This window comes from Oncorhynchus gorbuscha, linkage group LG22 (genome assembly GCF_021184085.1).
Source record: "Oncorhynchus gorbuscha isolate QuinsamMale2020 ecotype Even-year linkage group LG22, OgorEven_v1.0, whole genome shotgun sequence".
Taxonomy (NCBI): domain Eukaryota; kingdom Metazoa; phylum Chordata; class Actinopteri; order Salmoniformes; family Salmonidae; genus Oncorhynchus; species Oncorhynchus gorbuscha.
Window position 1 is genome coordinate 16,584,777 of NC_060194.1, and position 21,421 is coordinate 16,606,197.

The following is a 21,421-nucleotide window of genomic DNA, read 5'->3' on the forward strand; positions in this document are numbered from 1 at the left end:
GTGACTAGGACAGCTTCCTCTCGGAATTCCTGAAGGATGCGTCATCCATAAAGACACCATCCATCACAGAGAAAACATAGGCAAGAAACAGGTGTCACCTTTGAACAGCCCTTACTGCAGCGACCCACCCGACCTACAAACATGTTCCAAACCTGGGTTCAAATAGTATTTGAAATCTTCCAAATACTTCTGAGCGTTGGCTTTAGCCGGCATGGAGTGCCAGGCGTTTGCACTGTTGAGACTTTTACATTGGTTCCATTAAAACAGGCAAGCTCAATCAAGCACAGAGACAGTATTTCACATTTCAAAGTGTATGAACCCAAGTCTGACATTTTCATCAGCGTAACCGTGTAACAGAATAACTGTGTAACAGAATAACCGTGTAACAGAATAACTGTGTAACAGCGTAACAGAAGGATGGGGTGTAATCAACCCCACTAACTCTACCGTGACGCGAGAATAATGGTGAAATAGGCCGTTTTAGAGCCCAGTGTATGTTCTACAGCTCTTCATAAAGAAGCGATCCATGACTTGATCTGTGGCGTGGCTGGGGGTTATGGGGAGAGGAGAGCATTAAATGCTCAGCGATAGCTCTTAAGAGTATGAGTAATGATGTGGCAGCACCTGCGGCTGGGATACAAACACTTTTATAACCCTCAGTCCACACCAGACTGCTGCTGCGTGAGCCTGGGCTGAAAACAGCTACAATATATAGAACAAGAAAGAGATAGACCTTGCATGTGGATTAGCACTTTTTGGATGGTCCCCTGCATGTGGATTAGCACTTTTTGGATGGTCCCCTGCTTGTGGATTAGCCCTTTTGGATGGTCCCCTGCTTGTGGATTAGCTCTTTTGGATGGTCCCCTGCATGTGGATTAGCACTTTTGGATGGTCCCCTGCATGTGGATTAGCACTTTTTGGATGGTCCCCTGCTTGTGGATTAGCTCTTTTGGATGGTCCCCTGCATGTGGATTAGCACTTTTTGGATGGTCCCCTGCATGTGGATTAGCACTTTTTGGATGGTCCCCTGCATGTGGATTAGCACTTTTTGGATGGTCCCCTGCATGTGGATTAGCACTTTTTGGATGGTCCCCTGCATGTGGATTAGCACTTTTTGGATGGTCCCCTGCATGTGGATTAGCACTTTTGGATGGTCCCCTGCATGTGGATTAGCACTTTTTGGATGGTCCCCTGCTTGTGGATTAGCTCTTTTGGATGGTCCCCTGCATGTGGATTATTGTTTTTGGATGGTCCCCTGCATGTGGATTAGCACTTTTTGGATGGTCCCCTGCATGTGGATTAGCACTTTTTGGATGGTCCCCTGCATGTGGATTAGCTCTTTTGGATGGTCCCCTGCTTGTGGATTTGCCCTTTTTGGATGGCCCATTGCATGTGAATTGTTTTTGGATGGTCCCTTGTATGTGGATTAATTGTTTTTGGATGGTCCCTTGCATGTGGATTAATTGTTTTTGGATGGTCCCTTGTATGTGAATTGTTTTTGGATGGTCCCTTGTATGTGAATTGTTTTTGGATGGCCCATTGCATGTGGATTAATTGTTTTTGGATGGCCCATTGCATGTGGATTAATTGTTTTTGGATGGCCCATTGCATGTGGATTAATTGTTTTTGGATGGCCCATTGCATGTGGATTAATTGTTTTTGGATGGTCCCTTGTATGTGAATTGTTTTTGGATGGTCCCTTGTATGTGAATTAATTGTTTTTGGATGGTCCCTTGTATGTGGATTGTTTTTGGATGGTCCCTTGTATGTGAATTGTTTTTGGATGGTCCCTTGCATGTGGATTAATTGTTTTTGGATGGTCCCTTGCATGTGGATTAGCTGCTTTTGGATGGTCACTTGTATGTGAATTAGCTGCTTTTGGATGGTCCCTTGCATGTGAATTCTAGAATATTGTAAAATGAATCATTGCTTGCCTCATAAGAGACAGTGCTCATTAGCTGTTTTATGTCCCATCTAAAATGTATCCTATTCTTGTTCACTCGGTATGCAGGTGTAGACCTCTGATTGTTATAGTCTTGTCGCCATACTGCTCCCATGGCAACTGTGTCCTGGAGAGGTCAACTCTGTTAACCAAAGCCAGCCTCTGAGCTGAAACCTGAACACCAGTGTTAATCAATGGCATATATTACATTATACCATATACACACCAAATGTTCATTTATATTGTCTGTATATTTTTATACTTGTGATGAGATATAATATGATGTGTATACATACGAGTGTAAAGGTATGATGTGTATCAAAGGTGTATAATCAAAGCAGGATGTGTATCCGGTGAGCTAAACACCAGCTGAGGGTGAACCCTGTGACCTCTCTGGGACCCTGGACGACCTTTACCTCAGCGTGGCGATGTTGGGCGACACTTGGAATGTTGGAACTCGGGAAAAGGCATCTCTACCACACATAGATATACCTTTACTATCATGGACAAGAATGTGAAAGGGCAAATTCTACTACAGGTTTGGAAACTATGGTGGATGTTTTTTTACACAGGCAGGGTCCATTGTTATTCAGCTGTCTATCATCTGGGTATTATTCATTAGTGCACACACTGTGAAATGTTGTTACGTTAGTCTTATTTTAAAATGGATTGAATTTAAAAAAAATCTGCAATCTACACACAATACCCCTTAATGACAAAGCGAAAACAGGTTTGAGAAATTTTTGCTAATTAAAACATACTTTATTTGCATATGCATTCAGACCCTTTGCTATGAGACTCTTAAATTGAGCTCAGGTGCATCCTGTTTCCATTGATCATCCTTGAGATGTTTCTACAACATGGAGTCCATCTGGGGTAAATTCAATTTATTGGACATGATTTAGAAAAGCACACACCTGTCTATATAAGGTCCCACAGTTGACAGTACATGTCAGAGCAAAAACCAAGCCATGAGGTCAAAGGAATTGTCCGTAGAGCTCTGAGACAGGATTGTGTCAAGGCACAGATCTGGGGAAGGGTACCAAAACATTTTTTGCAGCATTGAAGGGCCCCAAGAACACAGTGGCCTCCATTCTTAAATGGAATGAGTTTGGAAACACTTTTCCTAGAGCTGGCAGTCCGGTCAAACTAAGCAATCGGGGGAGAATGGCATTGGTCAGGGAGGTAACCAAGAACTCGATGGTCACTCTGACAGAACTCCAGAGTTTATCTGTGGAGATGGGAGAAACTTCAGGAAGGGAAACCATCTCTGCAGCACTCCACCAATCAGGCCTTTGCGGTAGAGTGGTCAGACGGAAGCCACTCCTTAGTAAAAGGCACATGACAGCCAGCTTGGAGTTTGCCAAAAGGTGTCTAAAGGACTCTTAGACCATAAGAAACAAGACATTTTGGCTTGAATGCCAAGTGTCACGTCTGGAGAACACCTGGCACCATCCCTACGGTGAAGCATGGTGGTGGCAACATCAAACTGTGGGGATGGTTTTCAGTGGCAGGGACTAGTCAGGTTCGAGGAAAAAATGAACAAAGCAAAGTACAGAGAGATTATTGATGAAAACCTGCTCTAGAACGCTCAGGAACTCAGACTGGGGCGAAGGTTCACCTTCCAACAGGACAAAGACCATAAGCACACAGCCAAGTCAATGCAGGAGTGGCTTCAGGATGAGTCTCAATGTCCTTGAGTGGCCCAGCCAGAGCCCGGACTTTACCTCAATCAAATATATCTGGAGAGAGCTGAAAAAAGCTGTGCAGCGACACTGCCCATCGAACCTGACAGAGCTTGAGAGGATCTGCAGAGAAGAATGGGAGAAACTCCCCAAATACAGGTGTGCCAAGATTGTAGCGTCATACCCAAGAAGACTCAAGGCTATATTCTTTGCCAAAGGTGCTTCAACGAAGTACTGAGTAAAGTGTCTGAATACTTATGTAAATGTTACATATTCTTTTGTCATTATGGGGTATTGTGTGTAGATTGATGAGGGGGGGTCATCCATTTTAGAATAAGGCTGTAGCGTAACAAAATGTGGAAAGTTTTCCATTAATAGACAAATCCAGGTAGGTCCCTCCTCGTTTTGGCCCGTTTGCTTCCTTTTTGGCTCCAAGTAAATACGACCCAGTAGTCAGTCCTGCGTTTGAAAATGAAGCAAAATAACGTGTGAAAGTCTCACCTCATCTCGAAACAACAAAGTCAGTCATTGTCGTGACACATCCATAGCAGGGGATCAAACAGACCTGAGCTACGCAGTAATACATATTTCGGTTTCCTGTAGAAGTGTCAAACAGGAAAAAGACTGAAGGTTGAACGACAACTCCTTCTCTGGCCGGAGGCGTAGACAACAGCACGAGGACACGGCGCTCTCTGTGGCTTATTTCTTCACTCAATGAAAGAGCACACAAAGCTATGAAGATAAAAGAACAGGATGAGATGGAAGGATCTTTCCTTCCTTCCACTTCTTTCTTTCCTCCGCTCTCTTCTCTCCATTTCAAGAGAGCCCCCCCCCCCATCAGTGGCTGAAATGACTTAAATGGTATTGGTTTAGAATGTCAACTTTAACCCTAGTAACACACACAGTAGCCAGTGTCATTCAACACGTCCCTTATGAGAGACAATAAGAATGACTACAATTAACACCAGGAAACACAGGGATTTCGGGATTATTAAAGCATACGAACTGCATTGACAATGCAAATGCAGACACGCAGGCACTAAGGCATATACACAAGATCACATGCACAACCATACAGGGGCATACATATGCACAGAGCTCTATTCAAATTCAAGATTTGAAGCTAAGAATTACAATAGCCTAATGATAAAGAAGGCCAAAAGCCTATTAAAGACTCAAGAGTGGATGAAACCAGACTTCACTGCTACTAATGAGGATTCCTGAACCAGACACCACTTCCAGTTCATTTCTCAAAAGGACAGGATGAAGAATGGAACACATCCCAGACAGACAGTTGTAAACAGGTCGAAACCACCCTCCTTTTATTTGAAATGTGATATGTACAGGAAAAAGGTCTGTATACATTTCTAAATAGATCAGGTCAAAGTCTGCAAAACAATTGCACTGTGCTTACAATAGCTTTATACTTTAAACGTCACGATACATAGATACAGCATTGTGAAGTCAGACGGGATACAAATAGACTGATCCCCTAACGCAGAGGCTTATTTGAACTTTCACTGTAAAAAAAAAAAAAAAATAGAACCAAACAACGAAAGTACCCCAAAACAATCATGACATACTGCACCGAAGAGATTCAAACGGTATGTGAAGAATAGTTGGTGTATTGGTGTGTCAGTTAGCTACAGAAACGATCGGACCACATCGTTTTCCCTCCTCAGGCACTTATTATAGACCTCTGAACCTAGCCATGAACTAGCCTGGTCCCAGGTCTGTTTGTGCCATCTTGTTAACTGCATCCGGGCTCGAGTTTTCCCTAGGTACAGATTTAGGATCAGCTTTCCCCTCCCCCAATCATAACCATTAGTGGGGGAAATGCAAAAACTAACCCGAGATCAGCCGAGGGAACGTCATCCTACACCCTTGTTAACAACGATGACCGTAGATGTAAACTAGACAGCACAAACAGATCTGGAACCAGGCTAGCAATGGACACCACACAACAGATTCCCACCAGACTGCAGACGTTGGCGAAGTACTGCAGAGCAGACGACATAACACTCTTATTTCCATGTTAGACATGTTCAACAGCTGATACAGGGAGTTCGCTCTCTCACACCATGGCCTGAGTCCCAAAATGGCACTCAAACTATTTATGCTCAACCATAGGGATCTGGTCAAAAGTAGTGCACTATGTAGGGAATAGAGTGCCATTTGGGACGCGGTCCGCGTTAACTCACAAATGGAAGCTAATGCATTTCATATGACTGTACTTGGCGTAGGGAGAACACGTTGAAGCGCATCTCCAAAGCAGCGAGGTGCCAGACACTTCTGTTATAGTATTACCACGAGGCGACAGAGTACATACGCCAGTCATTTCCCCCCCCCCTTTTGTGTGTTCACCACACTCTCCTTTGTTCGGTTGCATTCATCTCCACCATTCTGTACATTTCATAGACATCCGAGCATCGTCACATTAAAGGCCCATTATATACAAGAGGAGAGTGACTCACTAGTTCCCAGCTATACGGCAGCTGAACGCAACTACCACTCAGACACGATTTCATATTTTTATTAACAAAGGAAGATGGGTCGATTAAACCGAAATCTTGCATCAGTATTCCGATTGTCTCTCTTTCTGTTTCTTTGTGGAGCGAAACCGTGATGTGGGCCCTCCACTCCGGAACAGCCTCTTGCGACTGTGTTCTGTTCTTTGGCTGTGGCAGGCAGCAGGTGGCTTGTGATGAAAAATTCAGTGCAGGGCTGACGGGGGAAGAGGAGAGGTGGGGAGGAGGAGGATGGATGGAGACAGGCAGACAGGCAGGCCAGGTTAGCCGTGCCCAGAGCAGAGAGGCCAGGCAGTGGATCAGAGACCTCTCTCTCACTCTCTGTGGAGACGACACACACATGAATCATTTATGAGGGGCCTTCATTAATAACCAGTGCTATGCCCTCCTTCTCCCCCTCCTTTAACACAATCCCTCTCTTTCCACTCCCTCTCTCTTTTCTCGACCCCTCTGGGGACTACTGAAGGGGCTTCTCATAAAGACAAAAACGGTTAAAACAGATAAATAGAATACTGAGAGAAGCTCAGCGTTGTTATTTTGATTTAGTGTTAGAGTAGTACTGTCTAGGCAGCCCAGGGGTTTTTCCTGGCCAGGGGTGGGCAAGGGGCAGGGGTGACAGGTCATGTAGGAGCCATGGTTAACAACACCAGACCACAATGGAAGTGTCAATGATGGAGACCACACCACACTCGCACATCGCTCACTCACATTCAGACACACGGTCTCTCTCACATGCACGCATGCACAAAGGCACACACACCCACACATACGCACTTGTCCATGGCTTAAAATAACGGCCGTTTGCCTATCTGTTTGATTGTCAGAGCGTGAGGGTAACAGATGTCTGTGAATCACACAACACTACTACCCAGAAAGCATTGTGACCATAAATACAGAAAGTCTCACTTAACAACAAGCCGTCTGTAGGAGGGGAACATGACTGACTAGGACTGAATGGAAGACTAAGGGGTCACATCCAGGGTAAGCCATTAATTCAAACACCCACTGTGCAGTCCCTAACTCTTCTTAGATCAATCTCGGCCAATCAGCTCCTCAAGTTGTCCACATCTTCCACAACTGTGGCCCCCTCTTGCCTGTCCCTCTCCTTACCCCTATCCCCTCGGGAGTAGAAGGAGCTTCCCCATTCTATGCTAAGCAGCTCCTCAAGTTGTCCACATCTTCCACAACAGTGGCCCCTCTTGTCTGTCCTGTCCCTATCTCCTCAGGAGTTGCTGCTAAGCAGCTCCTCAAGTTGTCCATATCCAGCGCCACCAATTGTGGCCTCCTCTTGGAAGCCCTGTGGCCTCCTCTTGGAAGCCCTGTCCCTTCCCCTATACCTTCCCCTTTCCTCTGTTCCCTCAGGAGTAGAAGGGCCTTCCCTTCTCGGGCCCCTGTAGCTTGTTGAGCCTGGCCAGCTGGGAGGGCGAGGGGGGTACGTCCTGTCTATAGGGGCCCTTAGGCGACACAGAGTCCTTGTGAGCCGAGTACCCGTCATAGGTGTTGTTCCCGGGGTGTTCCTGCGGGGGCGCTAGCAGTAGCTGCTTCCCTTTGGCCTCCTGCTCCCTGCGTCTCTGCTCCTGCCTCAGCAGCTCCTGGGCCTCCAGGAGGACGCGGGCATTCACACCGCTCATCCCCGGGTAGCCGTTTCTGGAGCCCTTGTAGCTAGAGTAGCGAGGGTTCTCCTTGGCCGTCTGGAAGCCATCACCCGGCGGGTAGACCTTGTCCCAGGAGTCCTGCGAGATGGAGCTGGGGTTCTTCCTGGGTTGCCTGTGGAGGGAGGGAGAAAGCGTGAATGAAAGGAAGTGCGAGACACGAGTGAACGGAGCGGTTTAAAGAGGAAGAGTGCATTGACTCAGAAAGAGAAGGGTGAGAAAGTGAGAGAAAAGGTGAGACGACAGAAATAGAATGACTAGAATGAGATTCCATATTCAAGCCAATAATCCCATAATGGGTGGACTGGACTGGTGTCTATTTATACTGTACCCATGGGAATAAAACAGGCCGCCATTTAGAGTGTGCCAGTGGTGATGCTATTTCTACGGGTGAGACACGAGTGAAGATGTTAAGAGGGTTTTAAAGAGAAGGGTTGCAATGACTCGGAAAGAGGAGATTCCACAGAGAGAGGCCGGGCCAGACAAAGCCCAGCAACACCCATAACCAATAGGCAATTTAGCACACAATAAAAACATAGAAACACATTAACCTAGAGGGACAGTGACACAGCCATTTCCATCCATATAACCCTTTTGTGAAGGACAGACCGGCCCATTGGGTTTGACAGGCAGTAATAGCAGCCCTGCTGCAAACGAGACTCAACCGGACCCACTATGTCACTCTGGCGGTTTCACAGTAGAAATCTGACATGGTATTTAAAAAGGAGGAGCTGTCAGCCTCCTTCTTCCATACAACATACAGTCAGTCAGCCCTGCAGATGTGTGTGTGTGTGACATCACCCCGACTCATGCTTGACTGGGCACTTTGTGAGCTCTCTGTGTTCAGCCCATATGATATGCATGAGTGTTCAGGCCTAGAGCACTGCTTATCTCAGGGGCAGGAGAAATGGAATAGACTGAATAACATCAACGAACCAGACCTGGGTTCAAACACCATTTGAAATAATTTCTATGCTTGATTGAGCTTGTCTGATGGACCAGCAGAATAGTCCCAAAACTGTAAACCCCACCCACCTGGCACTCTAGGCAGGAAAGAGCAAACACTCAAAGTATATAAAAGATTTCAAATAGTATTTGAAATAGTACTTGAACCCAGGTCTGCAACTAACAGGCTTTTGTCTCAGAGCCATGCATAATTAGTGGATTTATCAACCAACTGAAGAAGAAACCATATTATTTCTGTATTTGAAGAATCATTTGAAGAACCACTATAATGAAAAATGTGTGTGATTACCAGACCTTTGTGTGAAGATGACTGGTTAAAAATATACTGACCAAAAATATCAACTCAACACGCAACAATTTAATTGATTTTACAGAGTTACAGTTCATATGAGGAAATCAGTCAGTTTAAATAAATAAATCATGCCCTAATCTATGGATTTCACATGACTGGGAATGAAGATATGCATCTGTTGCTCATAGATACCTTAAAAAAAAGGACCTCACAATCTCGTCATAGTATCTCTTTGCATTCAAATTGCCATCGATAAAAATGCAATTGTGTTCGTTGTCCGTAGCTTATGCCAGTCAGTCCATACCATAAACCCGCCGCCACCATGGGGCAGTCTGTTCACAAAGTTGACATCAGCAAACTGCTCGCCCACACGACGCAATACACGTGGTCTGTGGTTGTGAGGCCGGTTGGACGTACTGCCAAATTCTCAAAAATGGTAGAGAAATTGAGAAATTAGAGAAATTAACATTCAATTGGCAACAGCTCCGGTGGACATTCCTGTAACCAGCATGCCAATTGCACACTCTCTCCAAACATTGTGTTTTGTGACAAAACTGCACATTTTAGAGTGGCCTTTTATTGTCCCCAGCACAAGATGCACCTGTGTAATGATCATGCTGTTTAATCAGATTCTTGATATGCCACACCTGTCAGGTGGATGGATTATCTTGGAAAAGGAGAAATGCTCAATAACAGGGATATAAACACATTTGTGCACATCATTTCAGAGAAATAAGCTTTTTAATAATTCGGAAATCTTTTATTTCAGCTCATGAAACATGGGACCAACAATTTAAATGTTGCATTTCTATTTTTATTCAGTGTAGATATGCTTTCTTTCAACCCACAATAATAATAATAATAATAATAATATTCCCGGGACCACCCATACGTAGAATGTATGCACACATGACTGTAAGTCGCTTTGGATAAAAGCGTCTGCTAAATGGCATATATTATTATTATATTATTAAAAGTTATTGTGGAATTTCTTTCCTTCTTAATGTGTTTGAGCCAATCAATCTCAGTCAGCTGTGTTGTGATAAGGTAGGGGTGGTATACAGAAGATAGCCCTATTTGATAAAAGACCAAGTCCATATTATGGCAAGAACTGCTCAAATAAGCAAAGAGAAACTAAAGTTTCCTCAAGAGCAGTCGCAAAAACCATCAAGCGCTATAATGAAACTGTCTGTCATGAGGAACTCCACAGGAAAGGAAGACCCAGAGTTACCTCTGTTGCAGAGGATAAGTTCATTCAAGTTTCCAGCCTCAAATTGCAGTCCAAATAAATGCTTCACAGAGTTCAAGTAACAGACACATCTCAACATCAACTGTTCAGAGGAGACTTCATGAATCAGGACCTCATGGTCGAATTGCCACAAAGAAACCACTACTAAAAGGACGCCAATAAGAAGAAGAGACTTACTTGGGCCAAGAAACACGAGCAATGGACATAAGACCAGTGGAAATCTATCGTTTGGACTGATGAGTTCCCACAGTGAAGCATGGAGGAGGTGGTGTGATGGTGCTTTGCTGGTGACACTGTCTGTGTTTTATTTAGAATTCAAGGCACACGTAACCAGCATAAGTACAAAAGCATACTGCAGCAATACGCCATCCCATCTGGTTTGCGCTTAGTCGGACTGTCATGAACCCAATTGAAATTATTTGGGATGAGTTGGACCGCAGAGTGAAGGAAAAGCAGCCAACAAGTGTTCAGCATATGTGGGAACTCCTTCAAGACCGTTGGAAAAGCATTCCAGGTGACTACCTCAAGCTGTCATCAAGGCAAAGTGTGGCTACTTTGAAGTATCTAACATCTGAAATATTGTTTCATTTGTTTAACACTTTGTTTGCTTACCACATGATTCCATGTGTGTTATTTTATAGTTTTGATGTCTTCACTACTTTTCTACAATGTAGAAAATAAAGAAAACCCCTTGAATGAGTAGGTGTGTCCAAACTTTTGACAGGTACTGTACATTGAAACACAAACCCAACTATCTACATTAAACCCCTGGTTGAACATTTCCAATGTCAAAAGACGGGTCTCTTCATCCTCCACATATGATTTCATTTCATTGACATAAAAGGACAATTGGGCCGTTTCTCTGTGAGTAATGTAAACCAGCTATCTCTTCTCCATTAGATATCGTGCCAGTACTGTACATATGATGTAAAAAGAGAAAGCGAGAGGAGGGATGGAGGAGGAACATGTGCCATTAGTGCCATTCTCTATGTCCCAAATGGCACACTATTCCATTCCCTCAGTGCACAACCATAGGGCTCTGGTCAAAAGTAGTGCACTATATGGGGAATAGGGTGCCATTTGGGACGCAGTTAGACAGTCAGTGTTCTAAAGAGACCAAAGCTACGGCAGCTGTTGCAGTGGGAGGCCCTTTGGTCCTGCTGTAAATGGCATGACTTTTGCTGTGTGATCAATGCTGTTTCATTGATGAATATCAATATGGGCTCTCAACAACAACAAATGATACATTTGAATTGGAACCCCTTGTTTAGCAAAGCTTCCCCAAGAGGAAACGGACCTTTATCTGAAACGAAAGCTGTTTTTGGACGCATAGGCCATGATTCAGCCATTCAACCAACGACAGCAGTTGTGTGTGTGTGTCTGGGGCCATATGAAATCCATGAAAATCACACAAGCTTGATACCAGGCCCCATATTACTCCAAGGCTGTGGTCTGGTCATCCAATGGCATTTTGAAGGTAAACAATCAGATTCTTAAAATAATACAAAACAGGTTTATCCAAACAACTGGCCTTAATAGAATTACAATGAAATTACACCACAAAGCCACAGGATGTTTCTTTGACCAGGCATCGGAGACATTGGTACAATAAATCTCCGCTTTAAACAGATCTGCTTCTTCAAATATTTAACAAGCGGGATTCTGTATCAACAACCGAGGATTAAGCAGCATTGATGAAGTACTAGCTCGGAGACTAGGAGATTACATCTTGGTGATAAGTCATTGCTGACTGGAGAATGTAGGGTCGAGAGCATACGGGGGATTTACTGTTACATACACAAAAGTATGTGGACACCCCTTCAAATGAATGGATTTGACCATTTCAGCCACACCTGTTGCTTACAGGTGTATAAAATAGACCACACTGCCATGCAGTCTCCATAGACAAACATTGGCTGTAGAACGGCCTCACTGAAGAGTTTGGTGACTTTCAACATGGCACTGTCATAGGACGCCATCTTTCCAATAAGTCAGATCGTAAATTTTCTGCCCTACTAGAGCTGCCCAGGTCAACTGTAAGTGGTGTTATTGTGAAGTGGAAAGGTCTTGACGCAACAACGGCTCAGCCGCAAAGTGGTAGGCCACACAAGCTCACAGAATGGGACTGCCGAGTGCTGAAGTGCGTACAAATCGTCTGTTACAAACTGCCACTGGAAGCAACATCAACCCAATAACTGTTCGTCGGGAGCTTCATGAAATGGGTTTCCATGGCAGAGCAGCCGCACACAAGACTAAGATCACCATGCGCAATGACAAGCATCGGCTGGAGTGGTGCAAAGCTCGCCGCCATTGGACTCTGGAGCAGTGGCAACTCGTTCTCTGGAGTGATGAATCACGCTTCACCATCTGGCAGTCGACAGACTAATCTGGGTTTGGTGGATGCCAGGAGAACTCTACCTGCCCAAAAGCACAGTGCCACAGTGTAAAGTTAGTTGGAGGAATAATGGTCTGGGCTGTTTTTCCATGGTTAGGACTAGGCCCCTTCGTTCCAGTGAAGGGAAATCTTAACGCTACAACATTCAATGACATTCTAGATGATTCTGTGCTTCCAACTTTGTGGCAACAGTTTGGGGAAGGGCCTTTCCTTTTTCAGCATGACAATGCCCCCGTGACAAAGCGAAGTCCATACAGAATTGGTTAGTCGAGATCGGTGTGGAAGACCTAGACTGGTCTGCACAGAGCCCTGTTCTCAACCCCATCAAACACCTTTGGGATGAATTGTAACGCCGACTGCAAGCCAGGCCTAATCACCCAACACCAGTGCCCAACCTCACTTATGCTTGTGGCTGAATGGAAGCAAGTCCACGCAGCAATGTTCCAACATCTAGTGGAAAGCTTTCCTAGAAGAATAGAGGCTGTTATATCAGCAAAGAGGGGACCAACTCCTTAGTAATGCCTACGATCTTGGAATGAGCAGGTCTCGACATACTTTTGGTCATGTAGTGTATCTCCGGTTACTGTAAAATGTGTCTCTTGGTTCAAACTCAACACTGACTGTACTAGTTAGCATATAGTATCATGGTTCAGCTGCAGAGCAGTTCGACCACACGCTTCCTCCAGTTTCTATGGTTTGCAATTTGATGTGGTTGGACCTACTTGTTTTCAACATCTACTAGGCCTTGACAGTTTAGTGTATTGTAATTGTGGAGGGTCTGAGGAAAACCACCCCCTAAAGTTAATTAAACTGATTACAGTTTGCCCCCCCCACACACACACACCTGTACACACACACTCATCGCTACCACAAAACATCTACCATTCACAGTCCAGTCAAACTCATTTAGCAGCTTCGCACTACACAAGCATGACCTATCCTATAATCCCTCAGCCAATCACAAGCATGAACTATCCTCTAACCCCTCAGCCAATCATAAGCCACAGACGGACACACCACTTCCTGTAATAACACACATATCACATAGATCAAAGTTAACCACATTATCTCAGATTAGTGTGATCATGTCAGATTACTGGGGCTGGTAACGCAATACAGCCTGGCTGCATCGCAAATGGCAACCTATGCCTTACATCGTGACTACTTTGACCAGGGCCTATAGGGCTCTGGTCAAAAGGGTACTTTATGTAGAGAATAGGGGGTCATTTGGGACGCAGCCCCAGACTATGGTTTCACAACACATCACTGGGGGCACATTGCCTACCCTCCAGGACATCTACAGCGCCTTCACAGGAAGATCATCAGGGACATCAACAACCCAGTTACTCAACCCTGCACCTTAAAGGCTGCTGCCCTACATACAGTTGAAGTTAAAGTTTATATACACCTTAGCCAAACACATTTAATCTCAGTTTTTCACAATTAATCCTAGTAAACATTCTCTGTTTTAGGTCAGTTAGGATCACCACTTTATTTTAAGAATGTGAACTGTCAGAATAATAGTAGAGAGAATTATTTATTTCAGCTTTCATTTCTTTCATCACATTCCCAGTGGGTCAGAAGTTTACATACACTCAATTAGTATTTGGTAGCACTGCCTTTAACCTCTAGTGACATCCCATCCCGCATGAGGGAAAGTAATCATCGACTGACACTAATTAGCATAACGCAACGGACATAAATATTCCTAGAAAATATTCATATTCATGAAAATCACAAGTGAAATATATTGAGACACAGTTTAGCCTTTTGTTAATCATCCTGTCATCTCAGATTATCAACATATGCTTTACAGCCAAAGCTAGACAAGCATTTGTGTAAGTTTCTCATTTTTTCACAATTAATCCTAGTAAACATTCTCTGTTTTAGGTCAGTTAGGATCACCACTTTATTTTAAGAATGTGAACTGTCAGAATAATAGTAGAGAGAATTCTTTCTTTCAGCTTTCATTTCTTTCATCACATTCCCAGCGGGTCAGAAGTTTACATGCACTCAATTAGTATTTGGTAGCACTGCCTTTAAATTGTTTAAGGGCTGCAATACCGTTAACGGGATTGATACGACAACAGCCAGTGAAAGTGCAGAGCGCCAAATTCAAACAACAGAAATCTCATAATTAAAATTCCTCAAACATACATGTATCTTACACCATTGTAAATGTAATCATTTTGTTAATCCCACCAACGTGTCCAATTTCACATAGGCTTTACAGCAAAAGCACCACAAACGATTATGTTAGGTCAACGCTAAGTCACAGAAAGATTCTGCCATTTTCCAGCCAAAGAGAGGAGTCACAAAAAGCACAAATAGAGATAAAATGAATCGCTAACCTTTGACGATTTTCATCAGATGACACTCATAGGACTTCATGTTACACAATAGATTTTTAAAAAACTTTACGGACAAAGCAAAGCATGCAATAATCTGAGAACAGCTTCCAGACAACAAAGGAGCCAAAAAGATATCCGCAATATTGGGTAGTCAACAGAAGTCAGAAACAGCATTAGAAATATTCACTTACCTTTGATGATCTTCATCAGAATGCACTCCCAGGAATCCCAGTTCCACATTAAATGTTTGATTTAGTTCGATAATGTCCATCGACCTACATTTGTTAGCACGTTTGGTAAACAAATCCAAAGTCATGAAGAGCGTTCACTAGTTGCAGACGAAATGTCAAAAAGTTACGTTACTATCCGTAGAAACTTGTCAAACTAAGTATAGAATCAATCTTTAGGATGTTTTTAACATATAACGTCAATAATATTCCAACCGGAGAATTCCAATGTCTGTAGAAAAGCAAAGGAACGGGAGCTACCTCTCTCGTGACCGCGCCTAAGAGCCTGTGGCAATCGACCAGACACCTGGCTCAAACAGCCCTTATGAGCCCCCACTTCACAACAGAATCATCAAACAAGTTTCTAAAGACGGTGGAAGCCTTAGGAAGTGCAACATAACCAATATCCCACTGTGTATTCAATAGGGGCTGGGTTGAAAATCAACTTACCTCAGATTTCCCACTTCCTATTTGGATTTCTTCTCAGGTTTTTACCTGCCATACGAGTTCTGTTATACTCACAGACATCATTCAAACAGTTTTAGAAACCTCAGAGTGTTTTATATCCAATACTAACAATAATATGCATATATTAGCAACTGGGACTGAGGAGCAGGCCGTTTACTCTAGGCACCCTTCATCCAAGCCAAGTCAATATTGCCCCTGCAGCCATAAGAAGTTTTAACTTGGGTCAAACGTTTCAGGTAGCCTTTTACAAGCTTCCCACAATAAGTTGCGTGAACTTTGGCCCATTCCTCCTGACAGAGCTGGTGTATCTGAGTCAGGTTTGTAGGCCTCCTTGCTCGCACACACTTTTTCACTTCTGCCCACAAATGTTCTATGGGACTGAGGTCAGGGCTTTGTGATGGCCACTCCAATACCTTGACTTTGTTGTACTTAAGCCATTTTGCCACAACCTTTGAAGTATGCTTGGGGTCATTGTCTGTTTGGAAGACCCATTTGGAAGACCAAACTTTAACTTCCTGACTGATGTCTTGAGATGTTGCTTCAATACATCGACAATTTCCTTTCATCATGATGCCATCTATCTTGTGAAGTGCACCAGTATCTCCTGCAGCAAAGCAAGCCCACAACATGATGCTGCCACCCCTGTGCTTCATGATTGGGATGGTGTTCTTCGACTTGCAAGCCTCCCCCTTTTTGCTGCAAACATAACGATGGTCATTACGGCCAAAAGGTTCTATTTTTCTTTCATCAGACCAGAGGACATTTCTTCAAAAAGTACAAACTTTGTCTCAATGTGCATTTGCAAAAAGTAGTCTTTTTATGGCGGTTTTGGAGCAGTGTCTTCTTCCTTGCTGAGCGGCCTTTCAGGTTACGTTGATATAGGACTCGTTTTACTGTGGATATAGATACTTTTGTACCTGTTTCCTCCAGCATCTTCACAAGGTCCTTTGCTGTTGTTCTGGGATTGATATGCACTTTTCACAGTATACGGTATGACGGCTGCGTGGTCCCATGGTGTTTATACTTGCGTACTATTGTCTGTACAGATGAATGTGGTACCTTCAGGCATTTGGAAATTGCTCCCAAGAATGAACCAGACTTGTGGAAGTCTACAATTGTTTTTCTGAGGTCTTGACTGATTTATTTTGATTCTCCTCCCATAATGTCAAGCAAAGAGGCACTGAGTTTGAAGGTAGGCCTTGAAATACATCCACAGGTACACCTCCAATTGACTCAAATGAAGTCAATTAGCCTATCAGAAGCTTCTAAAGCCATGACAATTTTCTGGAATTTTCCAAGCTGTTTGAAGGCACAGTCAACTTAGTGTATGTAAACTTCTGACCCGCTGGAATTGTGATACAGTGAATTATAAGTGAAATAATCTGTCCGTAAACAATTGTTGGAAAAATTACTTTTGACATGCACAAAGTAGATTTGCCAAAACTATAGTTTGTTAAATTCTTGACGCTACCAATCCCTGTAGCGGGATCATTTTCGTCTGCAACCGCTGAATAGCATAGCGCAACAGTCAAATAATATTACTAGAAAATATTCATATTCATGAAATCACAAGTGCACTATTTTGAAACACAGCTTAGCCTTTTGTTTATCACCCTGTTGTCTCAGATTTAGAAATTATGCTTTACAGCGAAAGCAATCCAAGCGCTTGTGTAAGTTTATCGATAGCCTAGCATAGCATTATGTACACTTAGCATCAGGAAGCTTGGTCACGAAAATCAGAAAAGCAATCAAATTCACCGTTTACCTTTGAGGATCTTCGGATGTTTTCACTCACAAGACTCCCAGTTACACAGCAAATGTTCCTTTTGTTCCATAAAGATGATTTTTATACCCAAAATACCGACGTTTCTTTGGCGCGTTATGTTCAGAAATCCACAGGAAAGAGCGGTCACGACAACGCAGATGGATATTCCAAATATTCTCCATAATGTCCACAGAAACATGTCAAATGTTTTTTATAATCATTCCCCAGGTAGTTTTGGCGAATCGCATCTCTGCATGTCTGGCAGACATATCAGTGTGGATGACGGATCACCACCTCAAGCTGAACCTCGGCAAGACGGAGCTGCTCTTCCTCCCGGGGAAGGACTGCCCGTTCCATGATCTCGCCATCACGGTTGACAACTCCATTGTGTCCTCCTCCCAGAGCGCCAAGAACCTTGGCGTGATCCTGGACAACACCCTGTCGTTCTCAACTAACATCAAGGCGGTGGCCCGTTCCTGTAGGTTCATGCTCTACAACATCCGCAGAGTACGACCCTGCCTCACACAGGAAGCGGCGCAGGTCCTAATCCAGGCACTTGTCATCTCCCGTCTGGATTACTGCAACTCGCTGTTGGCTGGGCTCCCTGCCTGTGCCATTAAACCCCTTCAACTCATCCAGAACGCCGCAGCCCGTCTGGTGTTCAACCTTCCCAAGTTCTCTCACGTCACCCCGCTCCTCCGTTCTCTCCACTGGCTTCCAGTTGAAGCTCGCATCCGCTACAAGACCATGGTGCTTGCCTACGGAGCTGTGAGGGGAACGGCACCTCAGTACCTCCAGGCTCTGATCAGGCCCTACACCCAAACAAGGGCACTGCGTTCATCCACCTCTGGCCTGCTCGCCTCCCTACCACTGAGGAAGTACAGCTCCCGCTCAGCCCAGTCAAAACTGTTCGCTGCCCTGGCCCCCCAATGGTGGAACAAACTCCCTCACGACGCCAGGACAGCGGAGTCAATCACCACCTTCCGGAGACACCTGAAACCCCACCTCTTTAAGGAATACCTAGGATAGGTTAAGTAATCCCTCTCACCCCACCCCCCCTAAGTTTTAGATGCACTATTGTTAAGTGACTGTCCCACTGGATGTCATAAGGTGAATGCACCAATTTGTAAGTCGCTCTGGATAAGAGCGTCTGCTAAATGACTTAAATGTAAATGTAAATGTAATATATCAACCGAGTGTGTAGCTTTTTCCATAACAGCGGGAGGAACAATGGCCGCTTCACTCAATTGCGCACCATCTCACTCTGAGAGCCCCCACCTCTCCACTTACACAATGTGATCCTTCACGCTCATTTTTCAAAATAAAAGCCTGAAACTATGTCTAAAGACTGTTGACACCTTAGGGAAGCCACAGAAAAAGGAATCTGGTGGATATCCCTTTAAATGGAGGACAGGCGTGCATAGGAACACAGAGGTTTCAAAATAAGAGGCTCTTCCTGATTGGTTTATCCTCAGGCTTTCGCCTGCAATATCAGTTCTGTTATACCCACAGACAATATTTTCACAGTTTTGGAAACTTTAGAGTGTTTTCTATCCTAATCTGTCAATTATATGCATATTCTAGCATCTGATCATGAAAAATAGGCTGTTTACTTTGGGAATGTTATTTTTCCAAACATAAAAATAGTGCCCCCTAGCTTCAAGAGGTTATTAACAAGAAATTTGTGGAGTGATTGAAAAATTTGTTTTAACGACTCCAACTGTACATAGACATGGAATCAATGGTCTCTTTAATAATGGAACACTAGTCACTTTAATCATGTTAACATACTGTATTCTATTCTACTGTATTTTAGTCAATGCCACTCCGACATTGCACTTCCTAATATTTATATATTTCTTAATTCCATTCTTTTACTTCAGATGTATGCATATTGTTGTTAATTGTTAGATCCTACTGCCCTGTTGGAGCTAGGAACACGAGCATTTCGCTACACCCCCATTAACATCTGCTAAAAATGTGTGAGACCAATAACATTTGATTTGTGCTTGACAGGAATTACCCATTTGTATATGTGGACTGATAATATCAGGCTGATGTTATGTATATGAATGCATAATACCATGGTCACGGCGGTCAGCCAAACGGTTAAGAGCATTGGCCCAGTTACCGAAACATCTCGTCCAAATCCCTGAGCCGACTAGGTGAAACGTCTGCCGTTGTGCCCTTGAACAAGGCACTTAACCCTAATCGCTCCTGTAATTCGCTCTGGATAAGAGCGTCTGCTAAATGACTCAAATGTAAATTGCAAAAATATAGGGATTATGTTGAACGAGGAAAACATTGTATGGCCTATGTGTGTTCTCTCTCCCTCACTGTTACGCAGACACGCAGACACTCACTCACTCACTCACTCACTCACTCACTCACTCACTCACTCACTCACTCACTCACTCACTCACTCACTCACTCACTCACTCACTCACTCACTCACTCACTCACTCACTCACTCACTCACTCACTCACTCACCGTGGCAGGGAGCTGTACTGTCTCTGCGCCTGTTGGAAGGCGTCTCTCTCCTCCTGCCTCTGTCTCTGTCTCTGCACCTCTACAGACACAGAGTGTCGGCCTGTCTGTTGTCCGTCTGTCTGGTACGGGCCTGTGTTGGTGTTGTTGGGCTGAAAGAGGGAGGGGCCAACATCCTGGTTATTCAACACACACAACTATCCGACACATACAATGCACCAGAGCCTTACATTTAAGAGTGTGGACATCGACCAAATGTATTAGGATGCATTTACAGTGCATCTGTGAATCTATGAATAAATAGAAGGGACTAAAAGTTGGCCAAACTCTCTAAATATATGGCTCTGCAATACTTACCAGGAGCCATCAAGACATGGCCTGCTCTTGTCCTTCACCGTGGCCAGGTCAAACAGAGGTTAGACTGACAGACAGAGAGGAGGACGGAGGAGCATGCTGGTGAAGCAGGGTGGACGGAGATGAGATGGATGTTAGTACTGCAGGTGTATACGAAGCCTCTCAGGCGACGCCCTAGCGCAGGTCATTAACCGTCCTGAACAGCCAGAGCGCACGCCACGGAACGCCACGGAGGAACAGCGTCGTCATTCACTTATCTCCAGCTCCTCCTGGCATGTGACTGTGGATGCCTCCCAAATGGCACCCTACAGTATAACCTACATTTTTGACCAGGGGCCTAGCGCACTATATATGGGAATAGGGTGCCATTTGAGCCACACACCCCATATATCCTCCACGGAACACATTGAAACACGTCGAGGAACGACTAACTACCATGCCTTCTTTCTCCTTCCCCATCTTTCATCAGCGAGGAGGTGGGTGTAATGGCTGTGGATCAGTCATAACACAAAGGCTATCTAATATTACTTTGATGGGCCATGCCAAGTATTCATACAGAGTGCCACGCTCTAGTGGCGGAAGGGCCATAAAGCAATTTGTCCCGTCATCGCAGGGAGGACCTCCGAGACACCCACATTAAACCTAATGAATCCTTTTAATCATCGGGGATTGATTGGCATAACCTGGGCTGTTGGGCGCGCTGTCACACTCTGTTGCCATAGCGACACCAGCCAGGCCATGGACACCTAAAAAGGTAGCTCATCTCCATCCATATCACCAGCGAGATGTGTTCCAGATGTGAATTTCACTGTGCATATTACATATTGCATACGTAAATTACAGTTTGCAATATGGTGTGATTGGATATACTTGATCCCTTTAGTGTCTTGAAATAATAACTTTGTAAGACAAGGAAACAAAGCTAGAAAACCACAAACTATAAAGCTGATCAAGGTATTAAAATGAACGCGGAAGGAGCTAAAATAAAATACAGAGAGGCAATATAAACGCTTCTGGCTGGCGAAAGCAGCCCCCGTGGACGCACTGCTCTTAGTGTGG

General features: G+C 44.2%; 1 protein-coding gene across 4 annotated transcripts in view; it reads right to left on the minus strand.

The window, feature by feature from the left end:
- Positions 1–4,916: 4,916 nt before the first annotated feature.
- The window catches only part of LOC124009995 (partitioning defective 3 homolog), a 257,276-nt gene continuing 240,771 nt past the window's right edge, over positions 4,917–21,421 (minus strand). For all 4 annotated transcript variants that reach the window (XM_046322291.1, XM_046322288.1, XM_046322287.1 and 1 more), the window contains 2 exons: positions 20,012–20,160; positions 4,917–7,922 (listed from right to left, as the gene is read on the minus strand). In XM_046322291.1, coding sequence (XP_046178247.1) covers positions 7,514–7,922; positions 20,012–20,160 — 558 coding nt within the window. In that variant the 3' untranslated portion in view covers positions 4,917–7,513. The remainder of the gene's footprint in view (positions 7,923–20,011; positions 20,161–21,421) is intronic.